Source organism: Oncorhynchus nerka, linkage group LG8 (assembly GCF_034236695.1).
Source record: "Oncorhynchus nerka isolate Pitt River linkage group LG8, Oner_Uvic_2.0, whole genome shotgun sequence".
Taxonomy (NCBI): Eukaryota; Metazoa; Chordata; class Actinopteri; order Salmoniformes; family Salmonidae; genus Oncorhynchus; species Oncorhynchus nerka.
In genome coordinates, this window is record NC_088403.1 from 69,714,223 (window position 1) to 69,731,429 (window position 17,207).

At 47.5% G+C, this 17,207-nt stretch overlaps 1 protein-coding gene across 1 annotated transcript in view; it reads left to right on the forward strand.

The window, feature by feature from the left end:
• The first annotated feature begins 6,867 nt into the window (after nt 1-6,867).
• The window catches only part of LOC135572793 (uncharacterized), an 80,191-nt gene continuing 69,851 nt past the window's right edge, over nt 6,868-17,207 (forward strand). The window contains exon 1 of the mRNA XM_065021213.1: nt 6,868-8,025. Coding sequence (XP_064877285.1) covers nt 6,979-8,025 — 1,047 coding nt within the window. The 5' untranslated portion in view covers nt 6,868-6,978. The remainder of the gene's footprint in view (nt 8,026-17,207) is intronic.

Sequence of the window (17,207 nt, forward strand, 5' to 3'; positions counted from 1 at the left end):
CAGGAGGTTAGGAAGTGCAGCTCAGTTTCCACCTCATGTTGTGGGCAGTGAGCACATAGCCTGTCTTCTCTTGAGAGCCATGTCTGCCTACGGCGGCCTTTCTCAATAGCAAGGCTATGCTCACTGAGTCTGTACATAGGCAAAGCTTTCCTTAAGTTTGGGTCAGTCACAGTGGTCAGGTATTCTGCCACTGTGTACTCTCTGTTTAGGGCCAAATAGCATTCTAGTTTGCTCAGTTTTTTTGTTAATTATTTCCAATGTGTCAAGTAATTCTCTTTTTGTTTTCTCATGATTTGGTTGGGCCTTATAGTGTTGCTGTCCTGGAGAAGAGTCCCTTAAGCAAGCTGGTCCTGGGGCTCTGTTCATAAACACAAACACACCCCACAGAGCCCCAGGACCAGCTTGCTTAGGGGACTCTTCTCCAGGTTCATCTCTCTGTAGGTGATGGCTTTGTTATGGAAGGTTTGGGAATCACTTCCTTTTAGGTGGTTGTAAAATTTAACGGCTCTTTTCTGGATTTTGATAATTAGTGGGTATCGGCCTAATTCTGCTCTGCATTATTTGGTGTTCTACGTTGTACACGGAGGATATTTTTGCAGAATTCTGCATGCAGAGTCTCAATTTGGTGTTTGTCCCATTTTGTGAATTCTTGGTTGGTGAGCGGACCCCAGACCTCACAACCATAAAGGGCAATGGGCTCTATGACTGATTCATGTATTTTTAGTCAGATCCTAGTTCGTATGTCGATTTTTATGTTCCTTTTGATGGTGTAGAAGGCCCTTCTCTCTCTCTGTCCATTTCTCTACCTTCTCTCCTTACCACTCTTTCTCTCTCCCTCCAATTACATTTTTCAATTTCATTTCAAGGGGCTTTATTGGCATGGGAAACATGTGTTTACATTGCCAAAGCAAGTGAAATAAACGATAAAAATGAACAGTAAACATTACTCTCACCAAAGTTCCAAAATAACAAAGACATTTCAAATGTTATATTATATGCAAATAGTTACTGCTTCTTAGCCAATGATCAGCGGGGGTTCTTCTGTTCCACAACTTGCCACGCTCCAATCAGCCGCACGCAGCGACAGACAGCTGGAAGAAACGAACACTCTCCTCGCCCACAATAACACCCCCCTCCCCTCCTCATCCCACTCTCTTCTTCTCCCCGCCGTGAGCGCCCCGGGAGGAGCCCGGCCCCGTTATACCTTTGCGTGCTCCTTTCCCTCCCCCCTCCCCTCCCGTCACTCACTGCGCGTCTTTGAGGATGCACGCAGGCACAGCGCGTCTTATCAGTCTGCCCTCCCTCCCTCCGCCATCATTCATTATTATCCCTCTTTTCCTTCCCACTAGCCTCACAGGTCGCCATAACCTGCTCGAGACTTTTACCCGTTGCCGTCGTTTGGTTTTTAACCCCACGGGTAACGTTTACCGAAGGGAGGCAGATCAGTGTGTCGGTGCCCCTCCCTCCTCTCCTCTCTACCAGACAGAGACAGACATGCTCCACGGTGGGTGCTCGCGCTTCCCGCCTCCTTTCCCCTCCGGGAGTCGGTGAGTAGGTAACAGCGTCCATCTTCTTTCTCCGTTAGCTGCTGCATGCTGTCTTCCTGTACCGTGCTGTAGACCAACAGGAGAGAGAGAGACGTGGGCTCGCGGGGAGGTTCAATTTCCACAGCTGGTGACCTTCCGCCGCTCGCGCCGCCGGCTGTCTGACCAGTTAATTAGTTATAGCCCTGGGGGCAACGGGCCACACACACACACACACACACACACACACACACACACACACACACACACACACACACACACACACACACACACACACACACACACACACACACACACAGTGTCATATGGATTGATTATAGAATTGATTATAAGGTTGCTGCTAGTACTATTTTATTTGAATACAATTTAGGGAGATATATGGATACACCTGCAGGGTTTGTCACTGATGATAATATAAACTATTGATCCTAAACACACACACTGAATTTGGTGCAAGGGGTGTTATTTGAGTGTTGTGAGGAGAACATTACTGTAACATATCAGATTTGTCCATTAGAGAGCGGGGGAGGGAGGGAGAGGAGAAAGAGGGGGGGTGGCGAGGGGGAGGGAGGGAGAGGAGAAAGAGGGGGGATAGCGAGGGGAGGGAGGGAGAGAGAGAGAGAGGGGGTGCGGTAGAGAGGGGAAGGGAGGGAGAGGAGAAAGAGGGGGTAGCGAGGGGGAGGGAGGGAGAGGAGAAAGAGGGGGGTAGCGAGGGGGAGGGAGGGAGAGGAGAAAGAGGGGGGGGGAAGCGAGGGGGAGGGAGGAAGAGGAGAAGAGGGGGATAGCGAGGGGGAGGGAGGGAGAGGAGAAAGAGGGGGGATAGCGAGGGGGAGGGAGGGAGAGGAGAAAGAGGGGGATAGCGAGGGGGAGGGAGGGAGAGGAGAGAGAGGGGGGGTAGCGAGGGGGAGGGAGGGAGAGGAGAAAGAGGGGGATAGCGAGGGGGAGGGAGGGAGAGGAGAAAGAGGGGGATAGCGAGGGGGAGGGAGGGAGAGGAGAAAGAGGGGGATAGCGAGGGGGAGGGAGGGAGAGGAGAAAGGGGGGGGGGTAGCGAGGGGAGGGAGGGAGAGGAGAAAGAGGGGGGTAGCGAGGGGGAGGGAGGGAGAGGAGAGAAGGGGGGGATAGCGAGGGGGAGGGAGGGAGAGGAGAAAGAGGGGGATAGCGAGGGGAGGGAGGGAGAGGAGAAAGAGGGGGATAGCGAGGGGGAGGGAGGGAGAGGAGAAAGAGGGGGGATAGCGAGGGGGGAGGGAGGGAGAGGAGAAAGGGGGGATAGAGGGGGGAGGGAGGGAGAGGAGAGGGGGGGATAGCGAGGGGGAGGGAGGGAGAGGAGAAAGAGGGGGATAGCGAGGGGGAGGGAGGGAGAGGAGAAAGAGGGGGATAGCGAGGGGGAGGGAGGGAGAGGAGAAAGAGGGGGATAGCGAGGGGAGGGAGGGAGAGGAGAAAGAGGGGGATAGCGAGGGGAGGGAGGGAGAGGAGAAAGAGGGGGGATAGCGAGGGGGAGGGAGGGAGAGGAGAAAGAGGGGGATAGCGAGGGGAGGGAGGGAGAGGAGAAAGAGGGGGGATAGCGAGGGGGAGGGAGGGAGAGGAGAAAGAGGGGGGATAGCGAGGGGAGGGAGGGAGAGGGAGAGAGAGGGGGATAGCGAGGGGAGGGAGGGAGAGGAGAAAGAGGGGGGTAGCGAGGGGGAGGGAGGGAGAGAAGAGAGAGAGGGGGTGCGGTAGAGAGGGGAAGGGAGAGGGAGAGAGAGACTCAGAGAGGGGGAGAGAGGGTAGAGGACAATGAAATTGTACTGAAACAAGAGACTCTGAGAGATGGATTGGGGAGAAACTGTATTTTTGAGGGTCAGAGAGAGAGAGAGAGAGACAGCTTGGAGTCTTAACAACATAATTGAGTTGTTCTGTTCGGGAAAATAATGGTGTTTTGGATATACGCAGAAAATAAGGTCTGAGATTAACACTGGAGATCCGTTTGGTTCTATGAGATAATATCAGTCACTTTATGAATTATCTTTCTGTGCTTCAGACTTCATAAAGTATTCAGACCCCTTGACTTTTTCCACTTTTTTTTTACGTTTATGTTGCAGCCTAAACAATAATAAATAAAACATCCTCATCAATATCCACACAATGCCCCTTAATGACAAAGCGAAAACACGTTTTTAGAAATGTTTGCAAATGTATTAAAAATACAAAACAAAAAAAAAACGTATTTACGTAAGTATTCAGAACCTTTGCTATGAGACTCGAGTCTCCCTTGGTGGATTCAACTCCTCAGTAAAAGGCACATGACAGTCGGCTTGGAGTTTGCCACAAGGCACCTAGAGGACTATCAGATTCTCTGGTCTGATGAAACTAAGATTGAACTCTTTGGCCTGAGTTCCAAGGGTCATGTCTGGGGGAAACCTGGCACCATCGCTACGGTGAAGCATGGTGGTGGCAACATCATGCTGTGGGGATGTTTTTCAGCGGCAGGGACTGGGAGACTAGTCAGGATCGAGGGAAAGATGAACAGAGCAAAGTACAGAGAGATCCTTGATGAAAACCTGCTCCAGAGCGCTCAGGACCTCAGACTGGGATGAAGGTTCACCTTCCAACAGGACAACGACCCTAAGCACACAGCCAGGACAACGCAGGAGTGGCTTTGGGACAAGTCTCTGAATGTCCTTGAGGGGCCCAGTCAGAGCCCGGACTTGAACCCGATCGAACATCTCTGAAGAGACCTGAAAATAGCTGTGCAGCGACGCTCCCCATCCAACCTGACAGAGCTTGAGAGGATCTGCAGAGAAGAATGGGGAAACTCCCCAAATACAGGTGTGCCAAGCTTGTAGCATCATACCCAAGAAGACTGGAGGCTGTAATCGCTGCCAAAGGTGCTTCAACAAAGTACTGAGTAAAGGGCCTGAATACTTATGTAAATGTGACATTTTTCTTCTTAAAAAAAAATATAAGTTTGCAAAAATGTTTTAAAAAACTGTTTTGGGTTATTGTGGTGTCATTATGGTGTATTGTGATGTCATTATGGGGCATTGTGATGTCATTATGGGATATTGTGATGTCATTATGAGGTATTGTGATGTCATTATGGGTATTGTGATGTCATTATGGGTGCATTGTGATGTCATTATGGGTATCGTGATGTCATTATGGGGCATTGTGATGTCATTATGGGATATTGTGATGTTATTATGGGGCATTGTGATGTCATTATGGGGTATTGTGAAGTCATTATGGGGTATTGTGATGTTATTATGGCGAATTTTGTGTTTAGTTTGATGAGGGAAAAAAAACAATTTTATCCATTTTAGAATAAGGCTGTACACTTAACAACATGTGGAAAACGTCAAGGGGTCTGAATACTTTCCGAATGCTCTGTAAATGCTTCATCACACACAAGAACGTACATTTTGTGTGCACTACCTCATCACACACAAGAACGTAAATTTTGTGTGCACTACCTCATCACACACAAGAACGTACATTTTGTGTGCACTACCTCATCACACACAAGAACGTCATTTTGTGTGCACTACCTCATCACACACAAGAACGTATTTTGTGTGCACTTCATCACACACAAGAATTTTGTGCACTTTCACACACAAGAACGTAATTTTGTGTGCACTACCTCATCACACACAAGAACGTACATTTTGTGTGCACTACCTCATCACACACAAGAACGTACATTTTGTGTGCACTACCTCATCACACACAAGAACGTACATTTTGTGTGCACTACCTCATCACACACAAGAACGTACATTTTGTGTGCACTACCTCATCACACACAAGAACGTACATTTTGTGTGCACTTACTCATTTATATTTTTGTGCAACTTTCACACACAAGAACGTACATTTTGTGTGCACTACCTCATCACACAAAGAAAATATTTTGTTGCACTACCTCATCACACACAAGAACGTATTTTGTGTGCACTACCTCATCACACAAAAGAACGTAAATTTTGTGTGCACTACCTCATCACACAGAACGTACATTTTGTGTGACAGTCAACACACAGAACAAATTTTGTGTGCACACTCATCACACAAGAACGTACATTTTGTGTGCACTACCTCATCACACACAAGAACGTACATTTTGTGTGCACTACCTCATCACACACAAGAACGTACATTTTGTGTGCACTACCTCATCACACACAAGAACGTACATTTTGTGTGCACTACCTCATCACACACAGCTTTTTATTCTCAACAAGTCAGTTTGGTGGAAACGCCACATATTTTCTTCATGCAGATTTTAGAATATTTGCATGAAAATCTGTCGCCATTGGATGGAAACCTGGCAGTGGTTTATAGTACTCAAGTAAAAATACTTTAACGTACTACTTAAGTAGTGTTCTTGGGGTATCTGTACTTTACTATTTATATTTTTTACAACTTTTACTCCACTACAGTCCTAAAGAAAATATACTTTTTACTCCATACATTTTCCCTGACACCCAAAAGTACTCGTTACATTTTTAATGCTTAGCAGGACAGTAAACTGGTCAAATTCACACACTCATCAAGAGAATGTCCCTGGTCATCATCCCTACTGCCTCTGATCTGGAGGACTCACTAAACACACATGCTTCGTGTGCAGATTATGTCTGAGTGTTGGAGTGTTGGAGTGTTGGAGTGGTGGAGTGTTGGAGTGGTGGAGTGTTGGAGTGGTGGAGTGTTGGAGTGTGCCCCTGGGTATCAGTAAAATAATAAAACAAGAAAATGGTGCCGTTTGGTTTGCTTAATATAAGGAATGTGAAATGATTTATACTTTTACTTTTGTACATTTAAAACCAAATACTTTTAGACTTTTACTCAAGTAGGATTTTACTGGGTGACTTTCACTTTTACTTGAGTCATTTTCTATTAAGGTATCTTTACTTTTACTCAAGTATGACAATTGAGTACTTTTTCCACGACTGCTAAACTTGTGAGGGAGAGATGGATAGGATTTAGTTAGACCAAACTAAGCCAGTGGTTAGAGGATTTAGTTAGACCAAACCAAGCCAGTGGTTAGAAGATTTAGTTAGACCAAACTAAGCCCATGGTTAGAGGATTTAGTTAGACCAAACTAAGCCCATGGTTAGAGGATTTAGTTAGACCAAACTAAGCCAGTGGTTAGAGGATTTAGTTAGACCAAACTAAGCCAGTGGTTAGAGGATTTAGTTAGACCAAACTAAGCCAGTGGTTAGAGGATTTAGTTAGACCAAACTAAGCCCATGGTTAGAGGATTTAGTTAGACCAAACTGATTCTGGCATGTTGTTTCTGTTTGTGTATTTTAAGTTATTCACTATTTAAAGAATGTATATATTTCTCTCTCTCCTTAGAGAGGTCTTCAAATGAGACCATAAAGGATTATATCTTCTGACAGACAGCAACCCGAGACTGACCAACACAACCACAGACCTCCAACCGTGTTCCCACAGTATGGTCATGTCCAGCAGTGTACACAACGATCACAGCGGTCACAACCTGTCCTCAACCACAACCACGCACGGTCACCACCCCGATCAGAGCGGTGCGGTCGCCGTGGGCGGTTGTGGTCTCACTCCGGTCCTGGACTATACGGCTGAGATGGAGCGATACCAATCCTTCGCTAACTTCTACACTAAAACCAACGTGAATATGAACGCAGTTAACAGCATGAACTTCCCTCAGTCGGCCAAGCTCGCCCACATCACCGCTCCTATGTTCCCCGGCGGCAGGCTCGGAGTGGGCGTGGCGGGCGTGTCGCCGTGGGGCTGTCATGACAACATCAACATGAATATGAACGTCAACGCGGCGATGCTTTGGGGGCGGAAACCTCCCGTGCATCAGGCCACGCCCCTAGCGCCGCCCGCAACACACCCGTCGCCCTCAACAACGCACATGCAGCCCCACCGGACCGGTCAGGGTGGAGAGAGCAAGCAGCACGCAAGACATGGAGGACACGCCTCCTCACAGGGACAGGAAATGCATCATCATCACGGGAATACCAACTTCCAGTCCGGCTATGCTGCTGCCAATCACATGACCAAACAGGGCCATGCCCACCAGGACATGCTCAACCTATCGAATCGCAGCAGCAGTGGCAACGGAGGAGGAGGCGGAGTCAACATGTCCAACTTCCCCGCCGGAATGTTGGGGTTACCACCCGGAGTCATCGTCATGGCGATGGGGTCGCACAATAACATTTCAGACTCCTCCCACTTCCAGATGACGACCAATCATAACCAACTTCTGTCGGACTGCCACCATGTCAACCAGACAAACCCCTCACCCTGCTCTTCAACCTCGCCGGGGATGACCTCTGGGGGTCAGGGGTCAGGAGCCTCCAAGAGGAAGAGGAAGCGTTGTGGAGTGTGTGCCCCCTGCAGGAGACTGATTAACTGTGGGGTGTGTTCAGCCTGTAGAAACAGGAAGACCGGTCATCAGATCTGTAAGTTCAGGAAGTGTGACGAACTGAAGAAGAAGGCTGGGAGTATACAGCTAGAGGTAGGAGACACACACACACACACACATACACACACACACCATACCACACACCACACCACACACACATTAACACACACACACACATTAACACACACACACACACACACACACACACATTAACACACACACACACACATTAACACACACACATTAACACACACACATTAACACACACACACACACAGATTCTACATTCAGATTCCCTAACCTTCTCCTGAAGTCTGCATTCACACACTCCCCCTCATGGATGTAAAAAGAATGGACCGGTGTGAGGAATATGTTGGAGACTCCTTCCAGCTGTCCCTGCACCAATCCAATACTTTTTTAAATGCATGATGGGTTAGTGAACAAGTGCACACTTCAGGATAGGGGTAGAGAATCAGAATACAGCCTATTCCATCCCTAGCCCCTACCACGTAGGCCAGGGGTCTCAAACCCACTCGGTCCTCAACGAGGTACGGAAAATGTATTATATTTCCTCTTCGTCAAATTTTGCAAAAGATAGTTTTAGGAATTTTCGACCCTGTTGGTCACGTCATAACCGTTAGAGGAAAATCATTATCTCCTTGGTAACTGACTTCAGGGAGGGGGGTGTTGCCAAGGCAACCGAAGACTCATTTGCTATTTGTTTTCTGCAAGAAACCATCAAGTTTCATCCCGTTGTAGATTCCATGTTACTGTCCATTTTACAGCAGAATGCCCATGTTACTGTAGGGTCCATTTTACAGTAGAATGCCCATGTTACTGTAGGGTCCATTTTACAGCAGAATGCCCATGTTACTGTAGGGTCCATTTTACAGCAGAATGTCCATGTTACAGCAGAATGCCCATGTTACTGTAGGGTCCATTTTACAGCAGAATGCCCATGTTACTGTAGGGTCCATTTTACAGCAGAATGCCCATGTTACTGTAGGGTCCATTTTACAGCAGAATGCCCATGTTACTGTAGGGTCCATTTTACAGCAGAATGTCCATTTTACAGCAGAATGCCCATGTTACTGGAGGGTCCATTTTACAGCAGAATGTCCATTTTACAGCAGAATGCCCATGTTACTGTAGGGTCCATGTTACAGCAGAATGCCCATGTTACTGTAGGGTCCATTTTACAGCAGAATGCCCATGTTACAGCAGAATGTCCATTTTAATGTCCATTTTAATGTCCATTTTACAGCAGAATGCCCATGTTACTGTAGGGTCCATTTCACAGCAGAATGCCCATGTTACTGTAGGGTCCATTTTACAGCAGAATGCCCATCCAACTTCCGGGTTGGAGCGAGCGGTCGCATCCGCGCTTCGGTCTGCAGGTTGTATAACTTTTCATTACATTTCATTACATTTCATTATAGTACAACGGTTTGATTTGTCTAATCTTAGGAATTTCTTCTTAGCTAGCTACATAGCCGTCTTTGTATCAAAGATAATTGCGTAATTATCGTATTTCGTCGTCCTCCTATCTGCCCAGCAGCTAACCAGCTAGCTAACGTTCACCGTCTACCGTAGCACTGTAGTAACTATCACACTCAACTGAACGACTTGATTAGTGTAGTGTTAGCTAGCTACATAGTTGTCTTTGCTGTCTTCGTATCCAAGATAATTGTGTAGTTTAGAGTGTGTAGTCTTAGAGCGATTATCTTAATTTACCGAGGTTAGCTAGCCAGCTATTTGTCGTCCTTAACGTAGGAGTCACTCCTAGCTAGCCAACAGCTAGCCAACGTCTACTGAATAGAACTTTCGCATTCCGGTCGCATTCCGCTTCGCTCCACAGGTAGTATCACATTTTCATTTCATTTCATTACAGTCCCAACGGTGTGATTTGTTTGATCGTAGCTAGGCTACATAGCCGTCTTTGTTTCAAAGATAATTGTGTAGTCTAGAGCGATTTTCTAGGTTAGCTAGCCAGCTATTGTCGTTCTTTTAACGCAACGTAACGTAATCAACACTGCTAGCTAGCCAGCTAGCCCCCGAATAGCAGCATTGTAGAAACTTTACACTCAACGGAACGACTTGATTAGTGTAGTGTCAACAACGCAGCCACTGCCAGCTAGTCTACAAAGTCAACAACGCAGCCACTGCCAGCTAGCCTACCTCAGCAGTACTGTATCATTTTAATCATTTTAGTCAATTAGATTCTTGCTACGTAAGCTTAACTTTCTGAACATTCGAGACGTGTAGTCCACTTGTCATTCCAATCTCCTTTGCATTAGCGTAGCCTCTTCTCTAGCCTGTCAACTATGTGTCTGTCTATCCCTGTTCTCTCCTCTGCACAGACCATACAAACGCTCCACACCGCGTGGCCGCGGCCACCCTACTCTGGTGGTCCCAGCGCGCACGACCCACGTGGAGTTCCAGGTCTCCGGTAGCCTCTGGAACTGCCGATCTGCGGCCAACAAGGCAGAGTTCATCTCAGCCTATGCCTCCCTCCAGTCCCTCGACTTCTTGGCACTGACGGAAACATGGATCATCACAGACAACACCGCTACTCCTACTGCTCTCTCTTCGTCCGCCCACGTGTTCTCGCACACCCCGAGAGCTTCTGGTCAGCGGGGTGGTGGCACCGGGATCCTCATCTCTCCCAAGTGGTCATTCTCTCTTTCTCCCCTTACCCATCTGTCTATCGCCTCCTTTGAATTCCATGCTGTCACAGTTACCAGCCCTTTCAAGCTTAACATCCTTATCATTTATCGCCCTCCAGGTTCCCTCGAGAGTTCATCAATGAGCTTGATGCCTTGATAAGCTCCTTTCCTGAGGACGGCTCACCTCTCACAGTTCTGGGCGACTTTAACCTCCCCACGTCTACCTTTGACTCATTCCTCTCTGCCTCCTTCTTTCCACTCCTCTCCTCTTTTGACCTCACCCTCTCACCTTCCCCCCTACTCACAAGGCAGGCAATACGCTCTACCTCATCTTTACTAGATGCTGTTCTTCCACTAACCTCATTGCAACTCCCTCCAAGTCTCCGACCACTACCTTGTATCCTTTTCCCTCTCGCTCTCATCCAACACATCCCACACTGCCCCTACTCGGATGGTATCGCGCCGTCCCAACCTTCGCTCTCTCTCCCCGCTACTCTCTCCTCTTCCATCCTATCATCTCTTCCCTCTGCTCAAACCTTCTCCAACCTATCTCCTGATTCTGCCTCCTCAACCCTCCTCTCCTCCCTTTCTGCATCCTTTGACTCTCTATGTCCCCTATCCTCCAGGCCGGCTCGGTCCTCCCCTCCCGCTCCGTGGCTCGACGACTCATTGCGAGCTCACAGAACAGGGCTCCGGGCAGCCGAGCGGAAATGGAGGAAAACTCGCCTCCCTGCGGACCTGGCATCCTTTCACTCCCTCCTCTCTACATTTTCCTCCTCTGTCTCTGCTGCTAAAGCCACTTTCTACCACTCTAAATTCCAAGCATCTGCCTCTAACCCTAGGAAGCTCTTTGCCACCTTCTCCTCCCTCCTGAATCCTCCTCCCCCTCCCCCTCCTCCCTCTCTGCAGATGACTTCATCAACCATTTTGAAAAGAAGGTCGACGACATCCGATCCTCGTTTGCTAAGTCAAACGACACCGCTGGTTCTGCTCACACTGCCCTACCCTGTGCTCTGACCTCTTTCTCCCCTCTCTCTCAGATGACATCTCGCGTCTTGTGACGGCCGGCCGCCCAACAACCTGCCCGCTTGACCCTATCCCCTCCTCTCTTCTCCAGACCATTTCCGGTGACCTTCTCCCTTACCTCACCTCGCTCATCAACTCATCCCTGACCGCTGGCTACGTCCCTCCCGTCTTCAAGAGAGCGAGAGTTGCACCCCTTCTGAAAAAACCTACACTCGATCCCTCCGATGTCAACAACTACAGACCAGTATCCCTTCTTTCTTTTCTCTCCAAAACTCTTGAACGTGCCGTCCTTGGCCAGCTCTCCCGCTATCTCTCTCAGAATGACCTTCTTGATCCAAATCAGTCAGGTTTCAAGACTAGTCATTCAACTGAGACTGCTCTTCTCTGTATCACGGAGGCACTCCGCACTGCTAAAGCTAACTCTCTCTCCTCTGCTCTCATCCTTCTAGACCTATCGGCTGCCTTCGATACTGTGAACCATCAGATCCTCCTCTCCACCCTCTCCGAGTTGGGCATCTCCGGCGCGGCCCATGCTTGGATTGCGTCCTACCTGACAGGTCGCTCCTACCAGGTGGCGTGGCGAGAATCTGTCTCCTCACCACGCGCTCTCACCACTGGTGTCCCCAGGGCTCTGTTCTAGGCCCTCTCCTATTCTCGCTATACACCAAGTCACTTGGCTCTGTCATAACCTCACATGGTCTCTCCTATCATTGCTATGCAGACGACACACAATTAATCTTCTCCTTTCCCCCTCTGATGACCAGGTGGCGAATCGCATCTCTGCATGTCTGGCAGACATATCAGTGTGGATGACGGATCACCACCTCAAGCTGAACCTCGGCAAGACGGAGCTGCTCTTCCTCCCGGGGAAGGACTGCCCGTTCCATGATCTCGCCATCACGGTTGACAACTCCATCGTGTCCTCCTCCCAGAGCGCTAAGAACCTTGGCGTGATCCTGGACAACACCCTGTCGTTCTCAACTAACATCAAGGCGGTGGCCCGTTCCTGTAGGTTCATGCTCTACAACATCCGCAGAGTACGACCCTGCCTCACACAGGAAGCGGCGCAGGTCCTAATCCAGGCACTTGTCATCTCCCGTCTGGATTACTGCAACTCGCTGTTGGCTGGGCTCCCTGCCTGTGCCATTAAACCCCTACAACTCATCCAGAACGCCGCAGCCCGTCTGGTGTTCAACCTTCCCAAGTTCTCTCACGTCACCCCCGCTCCTCCGCTCTCTCCACTGGCTTCCAGTTGAAGCTCGCATCCGCTACAAGACCATGGTGCTTGCCTACGGAGCTGTGAGGGGAACGGCACCTCAGTACCTCCAGGCTCTGATCAGGCCCTACACCCAAACAAGGGCACTGCGTTCATCCACCTCTGGCCTGCTCGCCTCCCTACCACTGAGGAAGTACAGTTCCCGCTCAGCCCAGTCAAAACTGTTCGCTGCTCTGGCCCCCCAATGGTGGAACAAAGTCCCTCACGACGCCAGGACAGCGGAGTCAATCACCACCTTCCGGAGACACCTGAAACCCCACCTCTTTAAGGAATACCTAGGATAGGATAAAGTAATCCTTCTCAACCCCCCTTTAAAAGATTTAGATGCACTATTGTAAAGTGGCTGTTCCACTGGATGTCATAAGGTGAAAGCACCAATTTGTAAGTCGCTCTGGATAAGAGCGTCTGCTAAATGACTTAAATGTAAATGTACAAATTTTACAGCAGAATGCCCATGTTACTGTAGAGTCCATTTTACAGCAGAATGCCCATGTTACTGTAGGGTCCATTTTACAGCAGAATGCCCATGTTACTGTAGGGTCAATTTTACAGCAGAATGCCCATGTTACTGTAGAGTCCATTTTACAGCAGAATGCCCATGTTACTGTAGGGTCCATGTTACAGCAGAATGCCCATGTTACTGTAGAGTCCATTTTACAGCAGAATGCCCATGTTACTGTAGGGTCCATGTTACAGCAGAATGCCCATGTTACTGTAGAGTCCATTTTACAGCAGAATGCCCATGTTACTGTAGAGTCCATTTTACAGCAGAATGCCCATGTTACTGTAGGGTCCATTTTACAGCAGAATGCCCATGTTACTGTAGGGTCCATTTTACAGCAGAATGCCCATGTTACTGTAGGGTCCATTTTACAGCAGAATGCCCATGTTACTGTAGAGTCCATTTTACAGCAGAATGCCCATGTTACTGTAGAGTCCATTTTACAGCAGAATGCCCATGTTACTGTAGAGTCCATTTTACAGCAGAATGCCCATGTTACTGTAGAGTCCATTTTACAGCAGAATGCCCATGTTACAGCAGAATGTCCATTTTACAGCAGAATGCCCATGTTACTGTAGGGTCCATTTCACAGCAGAATGCCCATGTTACTGTAGGGTCCATTTTACAGCAGAATGCCCATGTTACTGTAGAGTCCATTTTACAGCAGAATGCCCATGTTACTGTAGAGTCCATTTTACAGCAGAATGCCCATGTTACTGTAGGGTCCATTTTGCAGCAGAATGCCCATGTTACTGTAGGGTCAATTTTACAGCAGAATGCCCATGTTACTGTAGAGTCCATTTTACAGCAGAATGCCCATGTTACTGTAGGGTCCATGTTACAGCAGAATGCCCATGTTACTGTAGAGTCCATTTTACAGCAGAATGCCCATGTTACTGTAGGGTCCATTTTACAGCAGAATGCCCATGTTACTGTAGAGTCCATTTTACAGCAGAATGTCCATGTTACTGTAGAGTCCATTTTACAGCAGAATGCCCATGTTACTGTAGGGTCCATTTTAAGGCAGAATGCCCATGTTACTATAGGGTCAATTTTACAGCAGAATGCCCATGTTACTGTAGAGTCCATGTTACAGCAGAATGCCCATGTTACTGTAGGGTCCATTTTACAGCAGAATGTCCATTTTACAGCAGAATGCCCATGTTACTGTAGAGTCCATTTTACAGCAGAATGCCCATGTTACTGTAGGGTCCATTTTACAGCAGAATGTCCATTTTACAGCAGAATGCCCATGTTACTGTAGAGTCCATTTTACAGCAGAATGCCCATGTTACTGTAGAGTCCATTTTACAGCAGAATGTCCATTTTACAGCAGAATGCCCATGTTACTGTAGGGTCCATTTTACAGCAGAATGCCTATGTTACTGTAGAGTCCATTTTACAGCAGAATGTCCATTTTACAGCAGAATGCCCATGTTACTGTAGGGTCCATTTTACAGCAGAATGCCCATGTTACTGTAGAGTCCATTTTACAGCAGAATGTCCATTTTACAGCAGAATGCCCATGTTACTGTAGGGTCCATGTTACAGCAGAATGCCCATGTTACTGTAGGGTCCATTTTACAGCAGAATGCCCATGTTACTGTAGGGTCCATGTTACAGCAGAATGCCCATGTTACTGTAGGGTCCATTTTACAGCAGAATGTCCATTTTACAGCAGAATGCCCATGTTACTGTAGGGTCCATTTTACAGCAGAATGCCCATGTTACTGTAGGGTCCATTTTACAGCAGAATGCCCATGTTACTGTAGGGTCAATTTTACAGCAGAATGCCCATGTTACTGTAGAGTCCATTTTACAGCAGAATGCCCATGTTACTGTAGGGTCCATGTTACAGCAGAATGCCCATGTTAATGTAGAGTCCATTTTACAGCAGAATGCCCATGTTACTGTAGGGTCCATGTTACAGCAGAATGCCCATGTTACTGTAGAGTCCATTTTACAGCAGAATGCCCATGTTACTGTAGAGTCCATTTTACAGCAGAATGCCCATGTTACTGTAGGGTCCATTTTACAGCAGAATGCCCATGTTACTGTAGAGTCCATTTCACAGCAGAATGCCCATGTTACTGTAGGGTCCATTTTACAGCAGAATGCCCATGTTACTGTAGGGTCCATGTTACAGCAGAATGCCCATGTTACTGTAGAGTCCATTTTACAGCAGAATGCCCATGTTACTGTAGAGTCCATTTTACAGCAGAATGCCCATGTTACTGTAGAGTCCATTTTACAGCAGAATGCCCATGTTACTGTAGAGTCCATTTTACAGCAGAATGCCCATGTTACAGCAGAATGTCCATTTTACAGCAGAATGCCCATGTTACTGTAGGGTCCATTTCACAGCAGAATGCCCATGTTACTGTAGGGTCCATTTTACAGCAGAATGCCCATGTTACTGTAGAGTCCATTTTACAGCAGAATGCCCATGTTAATGCCATTTTACAGCAGAATGCCCATGTTACTGTAGGGTCCATTTTACAGCAGAATGCCCATGTTACTGTAGGGTCAATTTTACAGCAGAATGCCCATGTTACTGTAGAGTCCATTTTACAGCAGAATGCCCATGTTACTGTAGGGTCCATTTTACAGCAGAATGCCCATGTTACTGTAGAGTCCATTTTACAGCAGAATGCCCATGTTACTGTCCATTTTACAGGGTCCATTTTACAGCAGAATGCCCATGTTACTGTAGAGTCCATTTTACAGCAGAATGCCCATGTTACTGTAGAGTCCATTTTACAGCAGAATGCCCATGTTACTGTAGGGTCCATTTTACAGCAGAATGCCCATGTTACTGTAGGGTCAATTTTACAGCAGAATGCCCATGTTACTGTAGAGTCCATTTTACAGCAGAATGCCCATGTTACTGTAGGGTCCATTTTACAGCAGAATGTCCATTTTACAGCAGAATGCCCATGTTACTGTAGAGTCCATTTTACAGCAGAATGCCCATGTTACTGTAGGGTCCATTTTACAGCAGAATGTCCATTTTACAGCAGAATGCCCATGTTACTGTAGAGTCCATTTTACAGCAGAATGCCCATGTTACTGTAGAGTCCATTTTACAGCAGAATGTCCATTTTACAGCAGAATGCCCATGTTACTGTAGGGTCCATTTTACAGCAGAATGCCCATGTTACTGTAGGGTCCATTTTACAGCAGAATGCCCATGTTACTGTAGAGTCCATTTTACAGCAGAATGTCCATTTTACAGCAGAATGCCCATGTTACTGTAGGGTCCATTTTACAGCAGAATGCCCATGTTACTGTAGAGTCCATTTTACAGCAGAATGTCCATTTTACAGCAGAATGCCCATGTTACTGTAGGGTCCATTTTACAGCAGAATGCCCATGTTACTGTAGGGTCCATTTTACAGCAGAATGCCCATGTTACTGTAGGGTCCATGTTACAGCAGAATGCCCATGTTACTGTAGGGTCCATTTTACAGCAGAATGTCCATTTTACAGCAGAATGCCCATGTTACTGTAGGGTCCATTTTACAGCAGAATGCCCATGTTACTGTAGGGTCCATTTTACAGCAGAATGCCCATGTTACTGTAGGGTCCATTTTACAGCAGAATGCCCATGTTACTGTAGGGTCCATTTTACAGCAGAATGCCCATGTTACTGTAGGGTCCATTTTACAGCAGAATGCCCATGTTACTGTAGAGTCCATTTTACAGCAGAATGTCCATTTTACAGCAGAATGCCCATGTTACTGTAGGGTCCATTTTACAGCAGAATGCCCATGTTACTGTAGGGTCCATTTTACAGCAGAATGCC